This window comes from Melanaphis sacchari, unplaced genomic scaffold (genome assembly GCF_002803265.2).
Source record: "Melanaphis sacchari strain LSU unplaced genomic scaffold, SCAv2.0 Contig0_pilon_pilon, whole genome shotgun sequence".
NCBI classification, from domain to species: domain Eukaryota; kingdom Metazoa; phylum Arthropoda; class Insecta; order Hemiptera; family Aphididae; genus Melanaphis; species Melanaphis sacchari.
Window position 1 is genome coordinate 11,067,480 of NW_020270366.1, and position 25,837 is coordinate 11,093,316.

Genomic DNA, 25,837 nt, shown 5'->3' on the forward strand with positions numbered 1-25,837 from the left:
AAGACTTTCTTACTTTCCAATATTATGGAAATTTTCAACTATTATTATGATTCTCAAGCCTAAGAAACCTCCAGATACCGTATCTTCCTTTCGTCCTATTAGTCTTCTGCCTTTTTTCGCAAACATTCTGAAAAATTGATCCTTAAGCGCATCTTACTTAATATCTCAAACTCGGTTCTACCTGAGACCCAATTTGACTTCCGTTCAGCCCACTCTACTATTCATCAGGTACACAGAATTGTCGATGCCATCTCGTTCTCACTCAAAAAAAAAACAGTATTATACTTATGCCTTTTTAGATATTTCACAAAAGCGTTTGACAGGGTATGGCACGATGGTCTTCTAGTCAAATTAAAAAAAATTTGCACCTTATTTATTACCTAACCATTAAAGCATACCTGTCAAACCGTCATTTTCAAATCAGATTCGGTAATGCACACTCAACTATATCCAATATTTCAGCCGGTGTTCCCCAAGGAGGTATACTCTCTCCAGTACTTTATAACATTTATGCTGCTGATCAGCCTACCTCACCTAACACTTTAGTTGCTGACTATGCTGACGATAAGATAATAATATCTATCAATTCAAATCCGGAAATAGCTTCATACAATCTTCAAAATCACTTAATCTTTATGGAAGACTGGTATACCAAGTGGCGATTTAAAATTAACCAGACAAAATCTATCCACACCTTATTCACACTTCGTCTCTCTCCTTGCCCCGAGTTATCTATATATGGCACTCAAATTCCTACTTCTTCCATTGTCAAATATTTAGAACTTACACTTGATTGCAGACTTACCTGGGCCCCTCACCTTAAATCTAAAAGACAAAATTTAAACCTACGGCTGCGCCTGTTAAAAACTTTTTGCAAAAACAATAAATACACAAATAATAAAACTAAACTTCTTATTTATAAATCTCTAATCAAGCCCATCTGGACATATGGCATACAGCTCGTGGGTAATGCAAAAAAATCTAACATCAATAAGATCCAAACTTTTCAAAATATTGCGCTAAGGAAACTACTTAATGTTCCACCTTATGTCTCCAACCATTCTATTCAACAAGACCTTAAAATGAATTCCGTCAAAGACGAAGCAAAACTATATTATAAGCGTTTCCACAGTAGGTTACCCAACCATCCTAATCCTCTTATAAAAAATCTAGCAAACCCTTCGATTCCGAGTAATCCCGCTAGACGTCTTAAACGTAACTGGTGTCGTGACCTGCTAAATGCATGAATCCTAGAAAATCCCCTTATTAAACTGAAACGAAACAAAATAGGTAGTGTCATCAATGGGTGGCTTCTTCCGTTATACTTTTCATGTTTTATTACTCTTATCAAATTTACTTATTGTTCTTTGAATAGATTGTAAATATCTTGTAAAAATAAAAAAAATAAAAATATTCGTCAAAATAATATTTATAGCTTTTTTTCATTGTTTACATGAATATTTGATATATTATAGGCATAGACCTTATACTATAAGGTCTATGATTATAGGTAAATATTTAAACAATGTAATTAATTAGGAATTACCTAACATTATAAATAATAACTAGATATCGAATTTCGATTTTTTCTTAAATTCTTGACACGTATGACATGTATTGCTTTTAAAGATACTAGTGTGTTTCAAGTACACGCTTTCATTTTTTATATTACACACAATAGGTAAACATTTGTTATAAGAAGTAAATTAAACAAATATATTCAAATCTGAGTTGACAATGAATTATATTGCTTTTTAAATATTAATGGATTGGAGTAGATAATTGGGATTATCTGTACAACATTTATTAAAAAAAAAGCTTAAAATAAATAAAAATTAGTTTAAATACTCAAAATTAACGTAATATTTGTAAAAATGACCTAAAAAATGCAAATAAAAATTACATTCCTTAAATTATTTAGTAGGTATAAACAACTAAATAAATTTGATTTTTATGAAAACTGTATAGCACTGAAGGTAAAAATGCAAGTCATTAAAATTCTAGCTTAATAATGATGATCTTTTTATTAACAATTTTTAGTTTTTTAATAAAACTATATAATTACACATGTTAATTTATTATAAATTATAATACATTTAATAACAACAGGTAAAAATAAATACTAGGCAGTATACTGCATATAGAATTTTCAAGTTTTAGATAACAAATTATAATTTCTAAATCCTGACCGTAAGGTCAGTAAGTTTAAAGCTTTAATGTTAAAAGCTATGTAAAATCTCTATTTTACAGGATTTAATCCTATTTAATATATTTTCTGATAATTGTTACACTCTATATGGGTTAAAACATATTTCTATTAGGTATACTAATTATTAAGTAGTTAATACAATAGTAGTAACCACGATAAATCTTAATTCGTGGTCTATAGTACGAGGTCTGGCTATTAAATAACGAGACTGGTTACGAAAAAGGGTTTTATTATAAAAATGATTTTACATTCGAATGCTCCTCTCCCCATCGTCACACACTCACACACCTTTCCATAAGTTGTTTCCATTGATCGAAGCATTGCTGAAAGTCTTTTTTGGTGAGGGCCTTTATGAGCTCTGCCGTTTCTTGCTTTACTGCTTCCATCGACTCAAACCGGGTCCCTTTTAAAGCAAATTTTATAGAAACAAAAAAATGTCGCACGGTGCCAAATCTGGTGAGTTCGGCGGATGTTCGAGCACTGGAGTACGCTTACTGGCCTAATACTGCTTCTCAGATAGCGCGTTATGGGCAGGTGTGTTGTCCTGGTGTAAAATCCACGGGTTGTTCTTCCACAACTCTGGCCGTTTTTTACGAACTCGCTCTCGCATTGTTGCCAAAACTGACAAATAGTAAGTCAGGTTGACAGTCTGAACCATTTAGAACCCATTCAGTCATCACGATACCGTTAATGCCGAAAAATACGATCAACATTACCTTGAATTTTGATTTGGACATCCTTGCTTTTTTGATTCTGGGCGATTCTTGTCGCTTTGTTTCAACGTCAAATTTTTTTTCTAACTGTTTCTTTATCGGCGTTTACAGCCTCGGCAATCATCCGGATGCTCATTCAACGACCTACACGCACAATTTGGTTAATTTTGGTCACTGTTTTTGGCGTTGAAACAGTCACAGGGCGACCTGGGCGCTGATCATCTTCAGTGTTCTCTCGACCCTCACTAAAGCGTTTACACCACTCAAAAATACGTGCACGAGATAGAGAATTGTCCCCATAGGCCTCTTGTAACAACTTATAGCACTTAGTCGGAGTTTTTTTCAATTTAACGAGAAATTTGAGATTGATACGTTGCTCCTGTTTTTCATCACAAATGGTTTTCGGCACGAGAAAAAAAACACATTCGTTTCTAACCGCAACTGCACAAGTACTGTAATATTGACGGAAACGTGTTTACTGTTTAATGTTTTGGGACGTGCATACTGCATACTGCATAGTGGCATAGTGCATAGACAAGATATCCAGATACCCAACGCACTTCTCGTTTTTACCCTACCCGTCTAGGGCGCTCTCTAGGCGTGCAGTCTTTTTATTTAATAGCCAGACCTCGTATATTTATACTATAAATTGTCTTAATACTATTGTCTATTGCCCTATTGGTAATATATTTATATAATATTTTAATCCATTGTATCGGGTAGGTACCTACGTTTCTATACTTCCTGATTAGTTTGAGGATCTAGTCATTTAGATAGGTTTTTCAGTATTTGGTATTTATACTCTATAGACTTTAGACTACAGAGTCCAAACCACAGATATATAAAAATATTTTTATATATTTGTGGTCTAAACACTCCAGACTTGAGACTACTATGTTATCAAAACGTAAATGATAAAAAAAAAAAATGTATTTTTTTTATTCTGATTAGGTACCTATTTTACTTGATAGCAGTTGTTCTCATCGACTTGTGAATTGTGATCTAAATCAGTACATCCATTCATCCATGATTTCGAGAAAAGTGCTTGATGCCCACAAATATATTAAATATTAATATATGTTTCAGACGTTTCAGTACTTTAGTAAGACAGTCAGTAACATTATTTCAGTTGTATGCATGTATTTTGTATTTTGATCTAAAAGCAGAAAACACGAGTGCCTTTTCAAATTTATCTCAACATATCTATCGAATTCAGAAAGATGTGTAATCGATCTATAACTGTAGATCAAATGTAAGTCATTTTTTAATAATACATACTTTATTTCTAAGATGATATTTACCTGTCTAATGTTTATAATTGCACAAACATTTTTAATTTCTTTAGTTGTTATGATCGTTAAATTTGACTTGAACTAAAATTATTAGGATACCTACCTATTTTCCATTCATTTTTATGTTAAGAACTCATAATTAAATATGTATAATAATAGTTATTCCTTTTTGTTATGCAGTGTCAAAGATCGGATCAATATACGACTAATTGAATCCAAGTGGGTCGAAAAAGTAGAAAAATTAGTGTACGCTTCTCTTCAAAAACGACATGAAGATGGTCAAGATTTAACTAATGTTAAGTTTGAAGAATTATACAAAGAAGTTGGTGCACGTGCTCGTGGTATGAGTTAAATTATGATTTATTCTTAACTTGAGTATCTAATTTTATTAAAAGCTGATTTCTTAATTTCCTTAATTTTACACAATTATAATTATTATATTATAATTATTCTGGAAAGATTTTACTTGGAAATCGTTTAAATAAATTAAATAATATTTTTATGGCTAAAATTGTATATCCCCTTCAAATACCTGATTTAATTAACTATTTTTATTCCAAACTTATAAACTGTTCTCAGTGAAGCCCAGTATTTTTTTACTAGGAAAATAAATAAAAATTATAAGGCAACGGTTGAATGTGCGATCTACAACTGCTAATTTTGCCAGGCCAGTATGTGACTTATGGACAATGTGCGTATTCCTATCTGGTTATTGGCTATGCATGGCATGAGGAAATATAATTCATAGCGATAAATGGAGAGCTTATTTGTCATTAAACAGTGAAGAATACCTACACAATACCATGAATCATCAAGAATGGTTTATTGATCCTGATACAAATGCCAACATCCAAATCATAGAGCGTAAAAGTGATATGAAATAAGAGTAAACGGTGCTTCTTCATTATTGCCTGGACAATTTAAAGAAGAGTGGTAAAGATCCATTCACCCAAACAATTAAACTATATTTGACAAATTTCTATTAGACATGAAAGATGCTATTATGACATAAATTATGATGAGTTTTTAAAAGACAAGAAAGATAAATAGAAATAAAGATAATAGCTATATATGGTTGCCCAGTGAACAGAAAATGTATGTGTAACACATTGAATCAGTGCCTTTTATAAATATGGAAATAACTTGGGGTTTTGACTCATTAAGAACTATTTAAGTCACACAAAAATGGATAAAACTTTTTAAAATAATTTTCTAGTTATTCTTATAGCCTATAGTCTGTAATTTTTAGTTTACAGATATACATAATAAATGTAATATTTATATAGTAATCCATAAACAAGTTAATTGTAAATGATTCTTCATATCAAAACTCTTTTTTTAACAAATATAAACGTATAAACATATTATACTATTTAATAAATAAATGAAATCAATTATTTATAAGCTTTAAATATTTTATTTTATTTTATTTTTAGATGAGTTACCAGTTGAAATGGAAGTTGAGTTACATGAGAAAGTGGAAAACTTTTTGTCATCAAACATTGATGGGAGTGAAAATCCTTATAATCTGAATATATCAGAATCTAGTTCTCCCACTGTAATAAATGCTGATGTCCCCGCTGATGTCCCTGCTGATGTCCCTGTTGATGTCCCTGTTGATGTCCCTGTTGATGTACCTGCTGATGTTCCTGCTGATGTTCCAGCTGATGTTCCTTCTGATGCTTCCTCTGATGTATTGGCTGATATTTTTGATAGTAGTTTAGATGTTACTAATGAACAATTAAAACCTAAATAACATCTTGTGAATCATATTTCTAAAATTTTGAAAAATAATTAAATTTCTTACTCAAAAATGACTCATTTCTGATGTATCTAAAAGTAATTTAATAAACTTGATATTTGAATTGGTATCTATTTTCTTTTATAATGTAAAGTTTGTTTTATTATAAGTATATAATAATTTAATTTAATTTCCTAGTATTCATTCATTTAATTTAACCAAATAATTTTTACATTGATAAACTAAACATTATAGTATTTATCATTAACATTTTTAAGTATGATATTTTAGATTTTAATTCACAAAATTATTAACCAATTTTGATTTTGTTGTAATATTGATTACTTATGTATTATGTATACAAATAAAAAATCTTTTGAATGTTTTAAAATATTTATAATTGTACTAATTACCAATAGTAAACCTTAATATTTTGAACAGAATTAATTTGTATCCTCACTTATGAAAATTGTCCTTCTGTAATAGTGTTAGAATATTAATTTGTATCTCATGAAAATTGTTCTTCTGTAATAGTGTTAGAATATTAAAAAACTATGTATCATAACATTTTGTTGAATCAATAAAATTTCTTGAGCTATGATCAGAGTTGAAGATTATTGTATTAAAATGTATTTGAATACTTACATTTGAATATAAATTATGTAAATGGTTAAATATAGAAAAGTGAAATGTAGGTTACTATGCAGAGATGTTGAGTATTTTTTGTTATTAAGGAATAATTGACCGAAATGTGTGTATAAAATATAATTATATACATTAAAAGTTTCAAATCCTTATGAATAATATAATGTAATTTTTTCTTAATTTGAACTTACAATTTAAATGTTTATTGATAAAATAATATTTATTTATTTTTTAGATTTTTGGTTACAGTATGAATTATTTATGAGAAAACATTTAATATTCAATCCTAAACTTACTATATAATTTAATTTGAAATACTTTAAAACAAATTGTACCTATGTATCTTTAATATCTCTAAATATGTATTACAACAACTTAGGAGGAATTTCATAGTTAATTTTCAAATTTTTTGATTTATCTAAAAAAAATTACTAAAAAAAAAAATGAAATTATTATAAATAGTTAAAAAAAAGTGGTAATAATTTAAAAATTATACAAATTGTAAAAACAAATAATCAAGGAACAGATTTATATGTAAATGTATATATTTATCAAAATAAGATATTTAAGATTCAATAAGAAATGTTTACAACTTAAATCATTCTTATTAAAATGATGATACTTTTATTTTACAGATTTCACTAATTTGTAAATATTTTTAAACATATTTTATCATTCATATGTTTTCAATTTATGTTGCAGTGGACAAAACAGCCTATTGATATATTGTCGAAAAAATTCATATTTTTTCAGAAAATAATCCAGGCTACATTGATTTTAAAATAATCGATGACATTATTAGTGGCACATATCCTTTTAAAAATTTGGAATTATCGTCTTCAGATATTATGCACTTCAAATATCTTCTAATTACATTAATTGATGTGAAATTAGCTGTTTTAAAAATATTTTAAGACCTGATATACAAAATTTAACATTTGATAATTTAAAAGAAATTGTAATTATTCAATGCAACAAATCATTTTGATGATTTAATAATTATACTTACTGTATTTTTTTTGTTTAATTCAATTTTTTCCCACATATTCTAATGTTTTTAGCACATATTTTATAGACTAAACCTCCATATTTCTGTACTTTTATTACATATAAATTTGTTCCCTACAGGTAATACGAGCGCATAAATACTAATAGCGTTATGTCACTAGCTGACTTCTATAGAGCTTTTTATATTCTAATTTATATTTTCCTACAGTTTGGATTGGTACCAGGTTCAATTTTCAAAAAAAAAAAAAATAATAATACTTTATAGAATTTATTGTTTTTAAGCCTAGATATTCTTTATGGAACAACCTGTATAATAAGGTGTATTTATTAAAATAAAGTAATAAACCATGTTCAACTGAAAATTCAACAAATTTTACTTTTCTTACAAACTCATACTATTAATAGTTATAACAAATTATATTTAAAAAAAACAATTAAGTTCTAAATTGAATAACGTTAATAAACATATTTCATTGCTGAATTTACACATAAATTTTTATACAAAAATATGATTTTATAAGTCTTCATGGTTGGTCACGTTCCAATTAGTTCCTGAATGAATGTCATTATTCGCTGGACCGATTAGAGCTTTGGAAAAATTTGTGTTTGAAAAGTATAAGTTAGCTACGCTTAAAAGATCTTCAATTTTTACATTCATGATTTGATTTCTGTGTTCTTGTTTAATTTGTTGGTCCATATCGTTGAAAAACAACGCATTACCTTTTGACATTGGTGCAACTGGATGATCTATTCCTTGAAATATAGCTAATTTTGCTTCATTTAATTCTTCAATTGTTATTTTTTTATTATTTACCCAATTACAAACGCCATCAAAGGCTTCAAATGTTTCAATTGGTTTTGGGTCTCTATAGGAGAACATTTGAATACTTCCAGACATACTCAGTGAGGCACCAGATCCATATGCACCATTTTTTTCTCTTACTGTAGGCAATAAATATTTCGAACTTAAATACTTGCAAAGAACTTTCAATGGAGCAAAATCCTTATGAACGTAATGAACACCTGGTAGAGCTTTTGCACAATAATTGACGGAAAATGGTAACACATGATGGAAACACTTTACATTGTTATCTTGTTTATCAATTTTATTATATTCATTTAACTGATTCCAGTTTCCGGGAATTGTATTGAGAAAACTTTCAAGACCTTTAATTGCTGTAGAGTTGTTTTCTACTACGGTTAATGAACATTTCATAGTATTTTTGTTTAATATCTTTGCACCGATTTCTTCTAGTTTTTTCAATATTGATGTTAAATCATCAATTTGGGCAATTTTTTTCATGGTACTAACATATTGAAGTCCACCGTACGTTTCACGTTGAGCATCAATTGGATTAATACCAGCAGTTGCACACAGCATTGCATACATGTGTCCACTACCTGAAATACTATTGGCTAAACTACTTGCCTCTTCTTGTAAAAGAGTTTTGAATCTGTTTTCATCTTCAAAAGTTACTTCTGTAAATATTTGTTTCCAAAGATCAAACATTTCATCAACATTTTTGTCCAAACAATGAGAGTTTAGAATAACACTTTCTTTCATGTTGAATAAATTTGTAGGTGAATCTATAATTGATTGGGACATTTGTAAACCTCCAGTAGACTTTCTCACCAATTGATCAAATTGCCTAAAGTCCATAGATCTGGTACCCATTCTGGTAACAACATTAGAAAATAATGGAATGAGAGTCTTCAAATCGTCAGATAAATGTGATGTATTTATTAAACTTCTAAAATAAGTCACTTGATTAGTTGGTTGTGGAAATATAAATACCGGAGTGTTATTTATGTTTTCTCTTATGAGTGGTACAGAATCAGTTGTTTTTTTTAAATCATTGAGGCTCAACGATGGTAAACATGTAACATCTTGTGTTGCATCTTGTTGCTTTCGAAGGTCTAAACCTTGACGATAAATGTTTTCTTTGTCTGCATCAGTTAAAGGAGCCAGTTTTTCTTTTAGTAACTTGTCCTCGTTTTCTTTTCTAGATTCTTCAAAGTTGTTTTCTGGTGACATCGTCATTACAAGTTTGTGATTGTTATTTAACAAATATTTATCAACTAGTGATTGTAAATAATTAGGTTGATTAGACAGTTTTTTTTTAAATTCATCTATCTTTTCACTGACACACATGGAATCTAGTATATTACCATCATGATTCCAAATAGGCAATGTACCATATAACAATTGTAATCCAAAATTTGAAGTCTGATGCCTCATAGAAAGTTCAACTGAGTGTAAAATATTATCAATATCACGATTATCAAAACCTTCCTTGATGACTGATTTAATTGTGTCTTCATAAATTGATTCCACTCGTTCAAAATCTGATATATTTAACCCCTGAAGTCCTACTGCAAAAAATGTGTCTCTTGTCTGATCTGTGAAACCAGTTGCAGCACTGAAATCAGTTCCTATGTTTGGTTCTATAAGAGTTTTATAAAACTTAGCATTAGGACCATTTAATAATAACCTCGAAAGTATGGCTAACTCAAAGGTTTCTTGTGTATTTGTGATATCGCTCCAAAGAGTGCCAATACTCAACGATGATTGTTTATCTTTAGGCACCATTGGATCTTCTCTACAAGCAACATGTGCACGTTTAGATTTTGTCCAACGTTTTTCATTTGGAACCTTTGTTTCTTGTTTAATAGAAAGGTCTGTTAAACAATCTTTTAAAAATGTATCATTTAAAAATTTAAGATGATTTCCCAAGTTAAAATTTCCGTAAGAATAGAAACGACTATTACTTGGATGATAATATCTATGGTGAAAAGCAACGAGATCAGAATGAGTTAAAGATGGTATAACATTAGGATCACCACCTGAATTAATACCATATGTATTACTTGGTAAAATGTTATTCAGAAAATGTTCATTATAAATTTGTTGATTATCTGAATACACACCTTTCATTTCATTGTAGACAACTCCTTTTATCTCTATTGGAGAATTTTTATCTTCCACATCTTTGTGTTCTAAACGCCATCCTTCTTGACGAAAATCAGATTCTCGTAACATTGGATTAAAAACAGCATCTAAATATACTGACATAAGATTATAATAATCAGATTGGTTTTCAGTACAGAATGGATAGAAGGTATAATCAGGTGCAGTCATGGCATTCATGAAATTCGCCATGGAACGATTAAGCATTTTAAAAAATGGATCACGACATGGGAATTTTTTACTACCACATAAAGTAGTATGTTCAAGAATATGTGGTAATCCATTTGACTGCTTTGGTGTTGTACGGAATGCCACACTAAAAACATTGTTAGTATCGTTTCTATCAATGTGTAGATAATCTGCCCCAGATTTCTGGTGTTCGAGACGTAATGCAGTGAGCTGAAAGTCAGCAATTGGCCTGACTTCTTTAACAACAAAGCCTTCTATTTCTCGTCCAACTTCAAACACAGTGTCATATTTTGGTGTTTTAGTTCTTAAAATGCTAAGGTTACGAATATTTGCACTGTGTTTGTTTAGCACTTTTGAAAGTCTAAGCATCTTGAACAGTTAAAAAAACACTGTAAAAATAAAAAAAAATGTTTAAGGTACTAATTTAATGTAATAATATTATAAATTTTATGTTATGTGTTTTAATATTTACTTTCATTGTACAGTTAAAATATATTGTATACTTATATGGTTTGAAAGACAGATATTAAATTTGATTAATGTTTGCAAGCTCAAATTATTTGTAAGCAAACATAATTTATAACCAGTAATGATTTCAACAGGTTTTTTGAAAGTATCTGAATACATTGTCATATTTTTTTCTAATAGATAATAAAAGGGAAAACTGTTGACAGACATATAAAACAAATAAAAATAAAAATTATGCACTTCTAAGACTTAGAGAGACTAGATGGTTTATTCTACTATTTTTGACAACTTTGAATATGAACCTTCTCCAAGTCTCAGAGTTCAGATGAGATTCAAACTTTACAATTGTTTAGTTAGAAAGATTAATGGGATATATAATTAATAATAAATCATTTAAAAGAATTATTGGAACCGAAATCTTGTGAGCAACACCATAATATGTCCGTATAACACACAGTACTTACAACAAATCTAGGGTTAGGTATAACAATTTGAAATTGGGCACGTTAATATTAAATTATGTTAAGCATACTCACGTTTTAAATAGTATTTTCAAAAATAAATGAAGTCTATTAAAAGCTTATTTTTCTGTATTAATTAACTGGTATATAAAATTACAAAGAAATTGTTAATTTATACTTATTTTGTCATATTTGCAATATATATTTAATATTTATGTACAGAAATCTAGATAATGTACAGCACAATGTGGAAACATAAATAACTGTTGGATAACGAGCGAGAAGAACTATAGTACTGTAGTAGTGTAGTGTGAAAAGTGAAGACTGAAGACTGTCGACTACACTATATAGTATAATATATTACATGTCTATATAGTAATCAGTAGGTAATCACTAAGGGCCTCTTATCAGAGTTTTAACCGGGATCAAAATGGAAAAGACCGTATTACCTCGGGTATTACAATCGATTATCAATGGTTTAAACCAAAGTTAAACTATTGATTGTTACACCGGCCAGTTAAAAAACTTAAGAATTAAAAACATACCTATGAATTAAGATGTAAATGGAAAATTGGTACCTATTTGATATTTACCATTTGGTATAAATTGGTTTGATCATATTTGGTATTAAATAATATTTGATTTCCAAACACTTTCAAAACATAGGATGGAAAATTGATGTATTATATTTAGTATGAATTGTTTAATTCCAAATATGATCAAAATATTTGTTTTTTTATAACTATATAATTATTAGGTGTATCGTGTATGCCATATAGTGTATAAAATATACGCTTGTATAGTTTATGCTCCCATTCTAACGACATTACCCTATCCACCTTTGCTGAATGCTGATGATTTAGGTGTGATTTCAACTAATATATAGACATGAATATAGCAATAAAAAACCGCCAAAATCATTATTTGGGATTAAATATAGATACTTGGTTCTTGATTCCAAAAAGTTACCGCGGGAGCGAGGGTTAATGGTGCAGATGATGACCCTGGCGACGGACAGACCAAAATAACACGAGGAGAGCGGCGAAGATTTGATGCGCCGAATGGATTGCTGTGGGGTGAAAAAAAGATTCACTAGATGCTCTGATACTCTCCTTATATTTCGTCCTAGGGTTCGGACCTTGGGACATTAAGTTTCCACGGAATCGGCGCCATTGACGTTCGTGTTTCTACCTTTTGCCTCTAAGTATCATTATTCATTAACCAGTCATATCGCGCCAAAGTCTCTGACGCCGTGTAAATACGATCGAGGCGGAGTCGTTGCCGTCCGTGCAGAACAGCTGCTGCAGCCATGTCGTCGTCGTCCGTTGTTTAATTTGGTTACCCGGGTCTTATGAATAATGAAAGATGATATTTTTAGTTATGTTATATTGTAATGATCAGGGATTCAAATAACTGTAAATAATAATAATTTATAAGTATTTTAAAGTTTAGTAAAGTTTAATAAATATCTAAATATATATTGTCAGGTGCAGCGAAAGCTCTATTATAGGCATTGTATGGGTTTGTATCTTAAAGGTAGGTACTAACAAAATAATAACATTAAAAACCTAAATAATTTAAATTAAATAAATAAATATTCAAAAACAACTATGAGTACTTAAATATTTTATCATATATTTTAAAATTATTCTTTTAATCAATATCTTACATTTATTTCTTAAAATTTTAGTAATAATCTTAAATATTAAAAACAATAAAAATAAAATTTCCAAACTACACTTGACCAATATTATAAATTATAATCAATAATTTAGACATTTAATATTTTAATATTATAAAACAAGTATGTCATGCCTATCAAAACAGACTGAATTGAAAATAAAAGCTTAGATTTTCAAGACAACAATTTGAATTTCTACAATATACAATATTATACTAATAAGTATAAAAATATAATTAGGCATTAAATGCATCTTAATTAACTAAAAATATATTACAATTAATATATAGAATGTTAATTAATAATAATCATATTTGTCAGTAATTTTTTGAATATTGTATTGACAGTTCAATTTTAAAATAATAATAATAAAAAAATAAGATATATAATACAAATTGTTAAGAAATGAGAGAGGTTAACAATAAATTTTATTATCTTCGAAATAAATGTGCTTTGGCTTCTGCTGTTAATTTTCTAATCCGCCCTCTACTACTTACAGATACCCTTATATTAACACTATTTTCTTCATCATCTTCATCATCATTGTCATCATTATTATCATCACTACTGAAGCTCTGATCACTACATTCTGTATAATTCCTTTTTTTTCTGGTCTTTAAGGCTTGACTTTTATGACGGGAAGATATTTTTTTGGAAAACTTTGGTGAAGGTTTCCAGTCATCAGCGCCTTCTTCACTACTTACACCAGATACATCCAACATTTTGGCATAATCCCAGCGTTTTTTCTTTCTCAAATTTCTTGTTCCTCTCTGATCAGGTTCTTCTGTATTTAAAAATCTTGATTGAGTAGCTCTAGCTCTAGTAGGTTGATCTTCTTCATCATTGTCTTCATCATCATGAAATCTTGTAGGTTGTCTTCTAGTAATAGGAGGTACTTCAAACCTTTCTACACATACTGGGAGTCGCCTACTATGCGATGGTTTGGTAGGCATAACCTCATCATCACTATCATCAATATCTTGTGGAAGTGGTTTAACTAATCGTTTTGGCCGCTGAGATTTAGTGGGAGTGTAATCATCATCTTCATCACTTTCATCATTATTCTCTTGTACACGATAAGTAGATTTACGAATTCTTGACGAATGACGCCTAAGTGGTGTTTCATCATCACTTTGAACTTCTTCTTTAACCTCACAACTAGTTGATGGCATATCAATAGATTTTTTTATTTTAACACGATTAGGCTCATTTCTTTCATCTAAAATCATTTTATTTATAAATTAAAAATTAAAAATTAACTTAATAAATAAAACTTACTATGTGCAAAACTAGTTGAAGGTTGATTAGGATCAAATTTTATTTCTTCTTCTGATGATGATTGATCTGTTGTTTCTTCTTTAATTGCAACAGTTCTTAACCTTCGTGGTCTTTTAGTTCTTAGATTGAAATCAGCATCACTTTCATCTTCACTTGGACTATTGTCTAAGTCTCTTTGTCTTTTTAAGCGACATCTTCTTTGAGGACGTGAACTTAAATGACTTACTATAGCTATTTAGAAAATATATATGACAGTTAAAAATATTTATTTTTTTTAATATTTTACTTACATGTGGGGCGTTTGGATGATTGTCTTTCCCAATTTTTAAGTATTTGAGTTATGTTTTCTTCTGACATAGTTATCATTTCTTGAGTAATTTGCTCCAACTTAAACATAAAAACATTTTCTTCTGTTATACATTTTAATTATGGTTATGTCAGTCATTTTTGAGAAAATGGACTCAATAGATCACCAAATTATATAATTTAACTTTTCAAATATACTATTATATACAAAATCATACCTTTTCATCAGGGTAAAATTGAAAATAGGTTTGTGCATTATTAAATACTCGTCTAACATCTTCACAAAAATCTAGTGGAGTTTTGTAATTATCTCCACGTAAATCTTCTCGAATGGTTGTTAAATTCATTGGTGTACTAACAACTCGTTCATAATCTGGATATTTACTATAATCAACTGGTTCCCTAAAAAATAAAGTTATTTTAAATGAATATTCACTATTAGTAAATTATACTACAATAATATATGTTATTTATAATTAACAATGATAAACAAAAACTGCAAATAATCACATATAAAATTCTTAATACATGAGTATAACTGATTAAATTGATTACCACAAGTATAAAAATTATTGATTAATAAGCCTTAGTTAATAAAACTAAATGTATTTTTTTTTTATAAAATTAGATTAATTAATTGTAATTACTAAATAATTTTACCTGAATGGGGTACTATTTTTTGACAACCACATAAGCTTCAAAAAATTTTTACACTCTAATTTCCAATTAAATGGCTGATTAGATTCTCGTCGATTTCTATCTCTTAATGATCTAGGCCTTAATTTACGTGTTCGATCATCAGTCAATACATTTTTCTTTTCTGCTTCATTATTTTTATAATTTTGTTGTAATTGACGACACAGAGCAGGAACTTCAACTGGTGAAGAAGATCTATAAAAATTTAAGCTTAGTAAAATTGTAAAAAAAACTTTAATTTATCAAAAGTTTATACAGTTAACTCTTTTTACTAACATATCTCAAAGATTATGAGAAACAAAAATTTGGCACAATAAAAATTAAAAATAGAATATATTTTATTTTAGAAAAACATTTTGAATAATTAACATTTAATATATTGAAAGTAAAATAATATGGATACAAAAATCTGTACAACATACTTGATTATTTTCAATAAGATTTCAGTGATAATTTGAGCATTTCTCACTATATCACTACCCTCTTCATTGAATTTTTCAGCATTACTTGCTACATATCTTGCATCAAATTGTACAGCTGCCAGACGTCTATAAAAACGATTTTCTAATCTTGCCTAAAATTAAAATAATAAATAAATGAATTAGTTATTATTTCTATGTTTTTAAATATATATAAAAATTATTTTACTTTTATTATAGATAGATCAATAGGATATTCTACAATATATGCATAAGATGGATACTCTTGTATATCGACTGGTGCAAGGAATGGTTCTGCAAGTGACATTCCCATAAGATCATGCAATCCTCTTAATATTCGGTCACAAATTAATTCTCGAGACCCACTAGGCCATTCTTTATTACCAGATTCTGGTCGGTATAATATATCTTTCATTTCTTTTGTAGTCACTGGTAGTGACATACCATTCAACGGTTCTCCTTCATTTATAAAAAAAATAATTAATAAACATAAATTATAAAAAATGGTAAAATATATAAGTATAAACAATCCATACGTTTAGGATTTATAGGTTCCATATCCCATGGGCTTAAATTTTCTTTTTCACCATTATCCCAAAGAACTTGATAACATAAAAAAGGTGAACGGGAGTTACTTTTTTCAACTATTTTACCACACCACCAAGCATTATCTATCATGCTTCGGAATCGTTGACCTTCAATAAATTGAAATAGTTAATAACTTGCACAATCAAATTAAAATATTTAAAATAAATTAATGAAACCTTCTTTCCATTTTCTTGCTAATCCAGCTTCATATGTTTGTCGTAGAACTAAAAAATCAATTACATCTTGCATATCGTGGTACTTTAGGTCAAAACTAAAAGAAGTATGATCACCGTTTTCTTTCAATACAGCTAAACGTAATCCACATAAACGAGGAGGTCTAATCTCATATTTTATTCCAATTACTTTTACCATTTGAGGTTCCTTATAATAAATTTATCAATTAATACTAAATATAATTTTTTAAATATTCTACATATATTTAAAATTACTTACATTAAGTTCTAATTCTCCCCATGGAGCAGATTGTGTTGTTTTTAATTTGTAAACTTTTTTTGCTTCTACTGCTTCTAAATATAAATTATAACCTTGTTCAAAAAACATTAAAATATCACCCATTTGAGGACAATAAGGTGATTTTTTTGGTAAAACTTCTGAAAACCACTCAGAAGGTCTATATATTTCTGGAACATCCTAATAAAAAACATAATATATTAAAAATAACTATGAAAAAAAACTGCTTAAACTTTTAACCTTTAGTACTTTCCGAGGAGGTACAGTTTTAGGTCCATCATGTGGAGATGATGGAGGTGATGGAGATGAAGGTGGAGTAGTAGGTCTTTTAACACGACGCCTTCGATGTTGAGTACGTTTAGGTGGTTCAAGATTAGTGCCACTATCAGCCACCCAATCAGAATATTCTGAGCTAGAACCAGAATCAGAATCTGACAATGATTCAACTTTTTCATCTGAATCAATTCCATCAGTGTAATCAGCATCCTCCTCTTCAGATTCTTCAGGGTTAGATGATGATCTATTATCCTAAAATATATAAAAAAAAATATAATATTAATGCTTGAAAATAATATTGAATTTAATGAAAATATAATTATTTAACCAACTTGTGGATCATTTTCTACAATAGTTGCTCTAGTACTATATGAATGTTTTGCTTGAGGTTTTTTTTTTGGCTTAACAGACAAAACTTGTGGTTTTTCATCAATTACTAGTGGTTTATCACTTTCTAAAGTAAACTCTTCTTCTTCCATAACACCCAAAATTTTTCTAGAAAATCATAAATTATTATAAAATAATGCTTATTTATTAATACAATGTTATATATTGTTAATCTTAAAGAAAACTGTAATAATAAAATAATCATGCTTGTATAAAGTGGGTCTTTAAAATGTTCATTATAAACATACAATCGGTTTTGAATTTGATCCATTATTGATGGTTTTAATGGTTTGCAAATAATTCTTGGTCTATTTTCAAATGAAAATGAACTACTATTTTGTTCTACTGATGGCTGTAAACTAATAACTCCTAAAACATAATGACAATGATAATATTAATATATATTATATAAAATAATAACATTTTACATACTAGATTGATTAGGTGAATTATTAGATAAATGCTCAACAGTATTCATATTAGCAGTTCCTCGAATTCCAATAACTTCAGTTCGGCCTAAAATTAAATAAATTGATGAAAGAAATATTATTAACATTTTGAACTAAGTAAGGAATATATTAGTTATACAATGGTAATATTTTAAATATTGCATTTTTAAAGATGGTAATTGAAAAAGTTACTAACCTAGTTCGTTAATTATTACATCTGCCACTAGTTGTAAAAGCCCTTCATTTTCTTTTCCTGGAACAAGTTTTTGAATTTCTGGAGGATAAGGTGAACCATCAGAGTCTACCAAAAATGGAGGAGGCATTAAATGTGGTTCTGTATTTGTTTGCTCATCTAATACGGAATGATCAGCTGCCCGTAACAATGGTCGATAATCAGTATGAAAAAATACTTCATATGGAACCTAGAGCATATTTATTATTACAAAAAATTATAAGTTAGTAAATAAAATAGAATAACAATATTTTAATAAATTTATATACTTTTCTACGGGGTGAGGGTATTCCTAGTCCATAAGTTAATAAATGACCTTGTGAATCAGTTACTGAAAACATCGTACCATCAGGAGACCATTTGGCATCATATAATGCAGCAAAACCTTGACCTTCAATGGAATTTTGAAACGATACTAATACTTCTCCAGTTATAATATTCCAAATAAATATCTTGCCATCATGACCAGCACTCAACAAAATCTTATGTAAAAAAAAATTAATATTTAATTTAAAAAAAAAGGTAGGACATAAGTACTGCCTGCTATATTTTAGGTGTCTAGTGGTTTACTATTATGGATGTGTTAAATTTGAATTTAATAATATATCATTTTGAGTGGAAACAATCTGTTAGCCTATATTACTGAGTATATTTCTTGATAATTTTTTTTAATGTAGCTAAAATAAAATATACATGTTTATTTACACTATATTATTATATTGTTTTTAATTTTTTAGCAATACCACTTTACCATAAAAAAGTAAGAATAAGTTCATGATATAAATAGATAGGTAATATCTAAATAATAACTTACATATTTTTAAAATTTTACTCTGTATAATTAATACTCTACATAAAAGTGTTAAGATAACCATGGTTATAAAATAATTATTTTAATAATAATATTGGATTTGCATAAGAATTCTCGTTTTTCCTTAATTTTTATTTTTGATTACAAAAAAAAGTATTGGGGATTTTTAATTTTGACTTGTCTAAAGTACAAACTAGATCCAATTTTCTATCTAAAACCACCTTCAAAGTTGAAAATCAAAGCTTCTTTCGATTTATTATTTTGTACATACTCAAAAAAAAACCACATATTTGTAAAAATAATATATTCATCGCTCCACTTAGAACTTAAAATATATTAATTTATAAAATACGTTTAATATACAGGAGTTCATACAAACCTTAGAGTGAAATGGATGTGATTCTAAAACATATACTTCTTTTTTATGTCCAGTCATTACTTGTAAAAGTTCAGTAGTAAATGAATCCCAAACTTTTATAGTCATATCTGTACACGCAGTAATAATCCAACGGTCACTTTGATCCCAACATAAATATGTCACAGATGGCTTAACTTGCTTAAGTTCTTCATCAGATTTTTTTTCCATAAGACTAATAATAATTTAATATTTTTTTAATTACTCATCTTTAAATTATGTACTAAATATTAATGTATATTTTGCTTTAACTAACTTTTTATTTAACTTTGTTGTCATGTGTAATGTTTTATACTTCCATTCTTGATTTTTGTAAGCCCAAATTAATGCTGTTCCATCTTTTGAACCAGAACTAAATCTTAAACCACTATGAGCCCACTGTATAGAGTCAACAGTGTCAGAATGAGCTTCAACCTCCATTAAGCGCACTGGAGCTGATGCATCTGGTGATGGGGGTGTCATTTTGTAAACTCTAACATTATGATCAGCACTGCCTGTAGCAAACATTACACCACCAGCTGAAAAAGCACCACAAAGTATTTTGGCACTTCCTGGTCGCATGCGTTCATTATAAACAGTTAAGTTAGATCTGTAAGATTAAAAATATTTTTTTTTATATTTTAAGAAGCTAATAAATATTAACAGAGCAGTATAAATATATAATAATAAAAATTAATCAAACAACTCACTCAAAAATTGTATTTCCATTATTAGATCGAAATGGCCAAAACACAACTGAACCATCAGTACTAGTTGAAGCTATATAACCAAGTCCATTAAATGTTTGAGGGCAAAAATTTACAGTTACAATCATACTAGCGTGTGCAACTATATGGGCAATCTAAATATAACAAATAAACTATTAATGATTTTGATAAAGTGCAAAAATCTGTATAATTTTAAATTTGCTCGTATTTCTATCAGACTTAAGTTAATCTCTATTTATTAAAAAGTTATTATTAAAACTTACTGGTCTAGCGGTTTGAAGACACCATACTCTCAATACTTTGTCCATACTTCCTGCTGCAATTAATGTAGCTTGAGTATTGATTGCTATATCTGTTATTTCTGCACTAGCACCTCTTAATGTTGATAAAAGTCTTCCAGTATTTGCCTCCCACAATTTAACTAAATAATCATCAGCTCCCTGAAAAAAAAAAAAAAAATATAAAATGTTATTTAATATGAAAATTATATTTAAATATAACATACAGTAGCAATATATCTGCCAGTTGTATCAAAACAGACACAATAAACAGCAGTTAAATGACCAAGAACTCGTCCATGAAATTCCACGTTTGAAAATTTGGATACAGGTAATAAATATCTTTTGTCAACCGTACCAGAAATTTCACGACCAAATAACACTTTAACTGTAAAATATAATTCAAGTAAATAAATAGGATAGATGTATTAATAATTGATGATTACCAATGTTTTGACCTCGAACATGTAAAGGAGGCAATGGCAAAGAATTGTGTTGACGTGTAATACAATCAGCGAGTGATAGGTATTTACGTTTTTCTAGAACACAAACAATAATTTCAAATACAAATTTAAATAATAAAATGCATGAAAAATGTACTTTGAGTATTAACGAGTGAAAAGCTTCCTTTTCCAAGTAATGAAAAAACCACTGGAACTGAGGATTTTTCATAATTACTCAATAATCGGATACGTTTACAAATGTCTAACAAGTGATCAGATTTAATGTGATTATATTTTCGTTCCTAAAACAAAAATATTAAATATAATATTACAAATACTTTTTCTAAAAGTGGATAGGCCATTTTAACCTACTAAAAATATTAAAAAAGGGTCTACCCACAAATGAAAAAAAACATTTGCTTTAGTCACTTATTTATTACTATTAACTAATTAAATGTAATATTTACTGTTAATATCTAATAACATTTTTATTAGGAAATTATCCATTTATTTTAATTTTAAAATAATATAATATTAGTTATTACTTATTATTCAATAACTAATTTTTAGTACTTAAAATATTTATTATTCCTTGAAAATTAATATTATTTCAATTTCAGAGTTTTTTGAATTTTCAATTTTATTTTCCTAAACCAGCTGTTCTTAACTTAATTTTATTATGTGACCCTAAGTTTAATATTTCATTACATTGTACCCCTCATTATAAATTTTAAACTTTTAAACATAACTACTTTTAAAATAATTAAATAAAAAATAACAAAAATCCTATATTACATTTTATACTCTATATCTATTAGATAAGTTGACGGTTAAATTTTAATTTGTGATATCATTTTTCATTTTTAATAATTTATAATAAATATTTTTTTTAAATAAACAAATTCAACATTTTCCGCCATTAGCCAATTTTTTTCGCATATCCATTGAGATCATGTCGCATACCCCTGGTTGAAAACCATTGTCCTAGGACCTAGACTATTCAATAGCATTTATTAATGTCATATATTATTGTTATAATACTGTAGAATGGTGTAAATATGTTTTTGGTATAGCAAACAGGTTATAGTATAAAATTAATTTAAATGTATTGAAAATGTTATTGTTACATTATTATATATATATATATATATATATAGATCGTTTCAAATCCCCATGAAAAATTATTTTGAATTACTATGCAATTAAATTATAAGTTTTGTTTGAATATCAAATATGAATTTCAAAAATCTAGAGAAATTTTGAATTTTTGGTTTCAGCACGTAATACTTGAGTTATGAGGATCTTTGTAATGAATTTTTAAAACTTTAACTTAACTATACTATTTTTAACAATAAAATAATTATAAATTTTTTTTAATTTGCCAAACATTATAAACATTTTTTTATTGATAATTATAAAAAAAAGTTCGAAATTTCCTGTCTATAGTTTTAAAAAAAAGTTAAAATATTTTGAAAATTATACTATGTATAGAAAATGCAAACAAAAACATTTTGCAGAAGTTTCAATTATTTATAGTTTTATTTATTTTTTTAATTACAATTGAATAAGAAAATCAATAATGTTAGATAAATGTTTTAAATAAAAATTCTGTTTTCCTCAATTTCTTTTTTTAATTTCATTTTAATAGAAATTAAACTTTATTTTTTTTTTACATTTAACCTTTTAAAGTTATCACGAAATAGCCCCTTGCTTTAAACAAGAGCATATAAAAGGCAACTTCAAACATAAAAATAATTTAACATTGTAAAATTGATACTTATATTATTTCATATAGAATCTAAAATATACCTAAAAACAAAAGTTTTCTATTTTTAATTGTGATATTTTAAGTGAATAATATAATTACTAATTAATATTTTATAATATGACCATGCATATTTAATCATCGAGGTGTCAAAGAAAAAGCTTTCCAAAAATGAGAGTAAATATGGATAGGGAGTATGCATACTGTGAAAATCCCAGTTTTCTGGTAAGCTCATGATTTTCTCTATCATATTATAAAATTTAAGCTGTTGAAAAACCTATCTAACAAATAATCTGTGTAACATGTTTATATATATTTATCATGATGCTGAAAAAATGTAAGTTTTAAAAATTTAAAATTTAAATCTCTATACACAACTTGCGCATACTTATATAACATTACTAATAGGAAATACTAATAAAATTTAATAGTTTAATTGTAATACTGTCCCAATCTTAGAGCATTAATAACAAGGAAAATGATACCATTGAGTAGTGAATGTGATAATTAAAATTGATGTTTCATGATCATAAAATTGTTTTGAATAAATTTAAACAAACAAATTCTCACTAGCGCAATTAAAATATTAAAATATAAAAATTAGTAATATAGTTTTAATATTAATCTTAGTTTTATTTATAATTGTAAGGTTTTAGTTTAAATGATGATTTTAGTATAAATAAAATATATTAATTATTATTAAAATTAAATAATATTTTTATTTCAGATTTAATAATCCCAAGTTGAAAAATATTTTTTGAATAAACATATTTGTTTGTCAAATTAAAACATTGTTACATTTGTATTAGAGACTCAAAATAATTAGTTTTTACCTTTCAACTATCTACAGAATTTATGTAAAATTAATCAAAGAATATTAGTTTTATATTAATAAAAATATATTTTTTTTAAATATTTTACTCTATTTTACTATAAAATTCAAAATATGACAAAAATGTCCTTAAAATAGGAAAATTCAAAAATTCAAAATATTTGTTTTATAAATGTCTGTGGTTTAAGTTATCGGCATAATGGTTAACAAAAAACGATAAGAAATGAACTAGTGTGAAATCAGTAAAAATAACTAAAAATGTGGGAAAATGACCTAAAAATCTCAAAAAATGACTTAAAAAGTAATAAACACCAAAAAATGCAAAAAAATGCAAAATAAAAATTAGTTATTTAGATTCATATGCTTATGAAACAGATTTGTGGCCAGGAGAGCATCGTCTAAAAAGTTCCAAAAAAAAATGCAAATTGCATCAACTTCCGAGCCTTATTCATAACATATAATTTGTGCAATGATAAATTCAATGATTATATATTCAATGAAACTCATGGGTTTTTAAAAACAGATATAATTCTAACATATCTATATTGACATATTCACTTTGTATGTCAAAAAGTTTCATTTAACATTGTTACATATGCTAAATTATGCTAATTGGCATTATGTACCTTGTTATTAAATATACTATAATTTGGTTAGTATCTCTTATAAATAAGTATGATTTTATAAGAATGTACAAAATATACATTAAAATATTAAAATTTTTAATTTTAAAGATTGTTTTTTTAGCGTCATTAGTATAAATAAATTTAATATGCAGTAAACATGTTAAAAAATTGTGTTAATCATCAATTTCTAATTCCCAATATTACTGATTAAATATATTGATTTTTATTAATTTGTTATTGGAAGTTTTTTATATTACATGCATATTTTATATAATAATGTATAAATAAAAAATACCAGTTCATCAAAAGTTTGTTGGTTTTCTTCTCCTAAAAAATCAATACGTGTTGGTAGAATCTAAAAATAAAATATATCTTTGTTAAAAATACAATTTATTTATAATTTTTCAATATTATATCTTACATTTGATTCGTTCAAATCCAATTTAAGTGCCTATGAATAAAAAATAAAAAAATATTAACAAAAAACAGTCGTAAATGATAAAAATTCTATGATATTTAAACTACTTATGTATTACGCACGTTGTAATAGGTATTTTTAGATTAAATATTTTAAAATACAATATCTTACTTCAAAAGCATTTTTAAATTGACTATCCTTAAGGAACTTGGCAATCAAAAAGAATAACTCTACAATTGAATAAATTGTTGTAGTTAATAGTTATTATAGTGTACAAAATAACAATAAATATATTTGTAATTTATGAAAAGTTATTAAGAAAATATGATTTATTATTTATTACCAGATTTAATACTATCGTTTTCTTCTTGCATTATTTCAAACGTTTTATCCAAATCCATGGCATTGAATCATCTATTGTAAAGTTTTGTTTAAATCTTTATTACAATATAAGAAGGTATGTTGATAATATTGATGATCGAAGAGTAAATATTAAAACATCAAGTTAAAGTAATACTCCTTTGTGAACATAATTAAAACGTGTGCATTCATCAATGAACAACGTTGATTTAAAAATTCAAAATGTATACAAAACAACAATAAGTATCAACTCAAAAACTTAAGAATAAAAGTGAATATTCGACTAATGTACTATAATATAATGATTAATATTTAATAATGGTGAATGATAAACATTGTACATAAACAAACATTCTGCATATCACAAGTAATTGTATCGATATCTATTCTGTACTATTCTGTGGTATTATCATACTACATTTTTCAGATTTTTATTATTAATCTTTTACCATGGTTATTCTTTGTGTTAAAATGGTTATCTGCTTATTGGCGGGAAATCCTCAGTTATTTAAGGTTATGTTGTGTTATTTTCTATAATAAATATCAATATTATGAATAATTGAATAATACTTTATGAAATTTAGTACAAAAGTCGTATTTACTATTTAGCATTTACAGAAAAATACATTTTGCAATATAGTAAATTATTTATTGTGTGTTAAAAATTTTAATTATTACTCATTA

General features: G+C 27.2%; 3 protein-coding genes across 3 annotated transcripts; 1 reads left to right on the forward strand and 2 right to left on the reverse strand.

The window, feature by feature from the left end:
- Positions 1-3,820: 3,820 nt before the first annotated feature.
- On the forward strand, positions 3,821-6,103 carry LOC112591687. The gene is made up of 3 exons (XM_025335588.1): positions 3,821-4,174; positions 4,395-4,555; positions 5,651-6,103. The coding sequence occupies exons 1-3, from the start codon at positions 4,143-4,145 to the stop codon at positions 5,968-5,970; spliced, it is 513 nt and encodes a 170-aa protein (XP_025191373.1). The 5' UTR covers positions 3,821-4,142; the 3' UTR covers positions 5,971-6,103.
- Positions 6,104-8,054: 1,951 nt separating this feature from the next.
- LOC112594228 (presequence protease, mitochondrial) lies at positions 8,055-11,808 on the reverse strand. Its single transcript, XM_025338915.1, has 2 exons — positions 11,770-11,808; positions 8,055-11,154 (listed from the first exon to the last, which is right to left on the reverse strand). Exon 2 carries the CDS (start codon positions 11,132-11,134, stop codon positions 8,123-8,125), a length of 3,012 nt encoding a protein of 1,003 aa, XP_025194700.1. The 5' UTR covers positions 11,135-11,154; positions 11,770-11,808; the 3' UTR covers positions 8,055-8,122.
- Positions 11,809-13,738: 1,930 nt separating this feature from the next.
- LOC112602954 (PH-interacting protein) lies at positions 13,739-25,194 on the reverse strand. Its single transcript, XM_025351372.1, has 27 exons — positions 25,137-25,194; positions 24,965-25,023; positions 24,797-24,826; positions 24,671-24,730; positions 21,310-21,454; positions 21,156-21,248; positions 20,937-21,097; positions 20,695-20,871; positions 20,414-20,565; positions 19,981-20,313; positions 19,689-19,899; positions 18,768-18,980; positions 18,463-18,688; positions 18,250-18,333; positions 18,066-18,186; positions 17,763-17,925; positions 17,395-17,682; positions 17,137-17,334; positions 16,860-17,064; positions 16,632-16,790; positions 16,304-16,554; positions 16,078-16,229; positions 15,620-15,850; positions 15,178-15,361; positions 14,944-15,040; positions 14,654-14,884; positions 13,739-14,594 (listed from the first exon to the last, which is right to left on the reverse strand). The coding sequence occupies exons 1-27, from the start codon at positions 25,192-25,194 to the stop codon at positions 13,807-13,809; spliced, it is 5,070 nt and encodes a 1,689-aa protein (XP_025207157.1). The 3' UTR covers positions 13,739-13,806.
- Positions 25,195-25,837: the final 643 nt, after the last annotated feature.

Bases quoted from the DNA above. Each gene is read 5' to 3' on its own strand.
- LOC112602954 (XM_025351372.1), bottom strand. From the start codon at position 25,194: ATGGATTTGGATAAAACGTTTGAAATAATGCAAGAAGAAAACGATAGT. The intron at 25,024-25,136 runs GTAATAAATAAT...ATTCAATTGTAG, and splicing joins AAACGATAGTATTAAATCTG to AGTTATTCTTTTTGATTGCC. The intron at 16,555-16,631 runs GTATGGATTGTT...TTATAAATGAAG, and splicing joins GGAACCTATAAATCCTAAAC to GAGAACCGTTGAATGGTATG.
- LOC112594228 (XM_025338915.1), bottom strand. From the start codon at position 11,134: ATGCTTAGACTTTCAAAAGTGCTAAACAAACACAGTGCAAATATTCGT.
- LOC112591687 (XM_025335588.1), top strand. From the start codon at position 4,143: ATGTGTAATCGATCTATAACTGTAGATCAAAT. The intron at 4,175-4,394 runs GTAAGTCATTTT...TTTGTTATGCAG, and splicing joins TCTATAACTGTAGATCAAAT to TGTCAAAGATCGGATCAATA. The intron at 4,556-5,650 runs GTATGAGTTAAA...TTTTATTTTTAG, and splicing joins AGTTGGTGCACGTGCTCGTG to ATGAGTTACCAGTTGAAATG.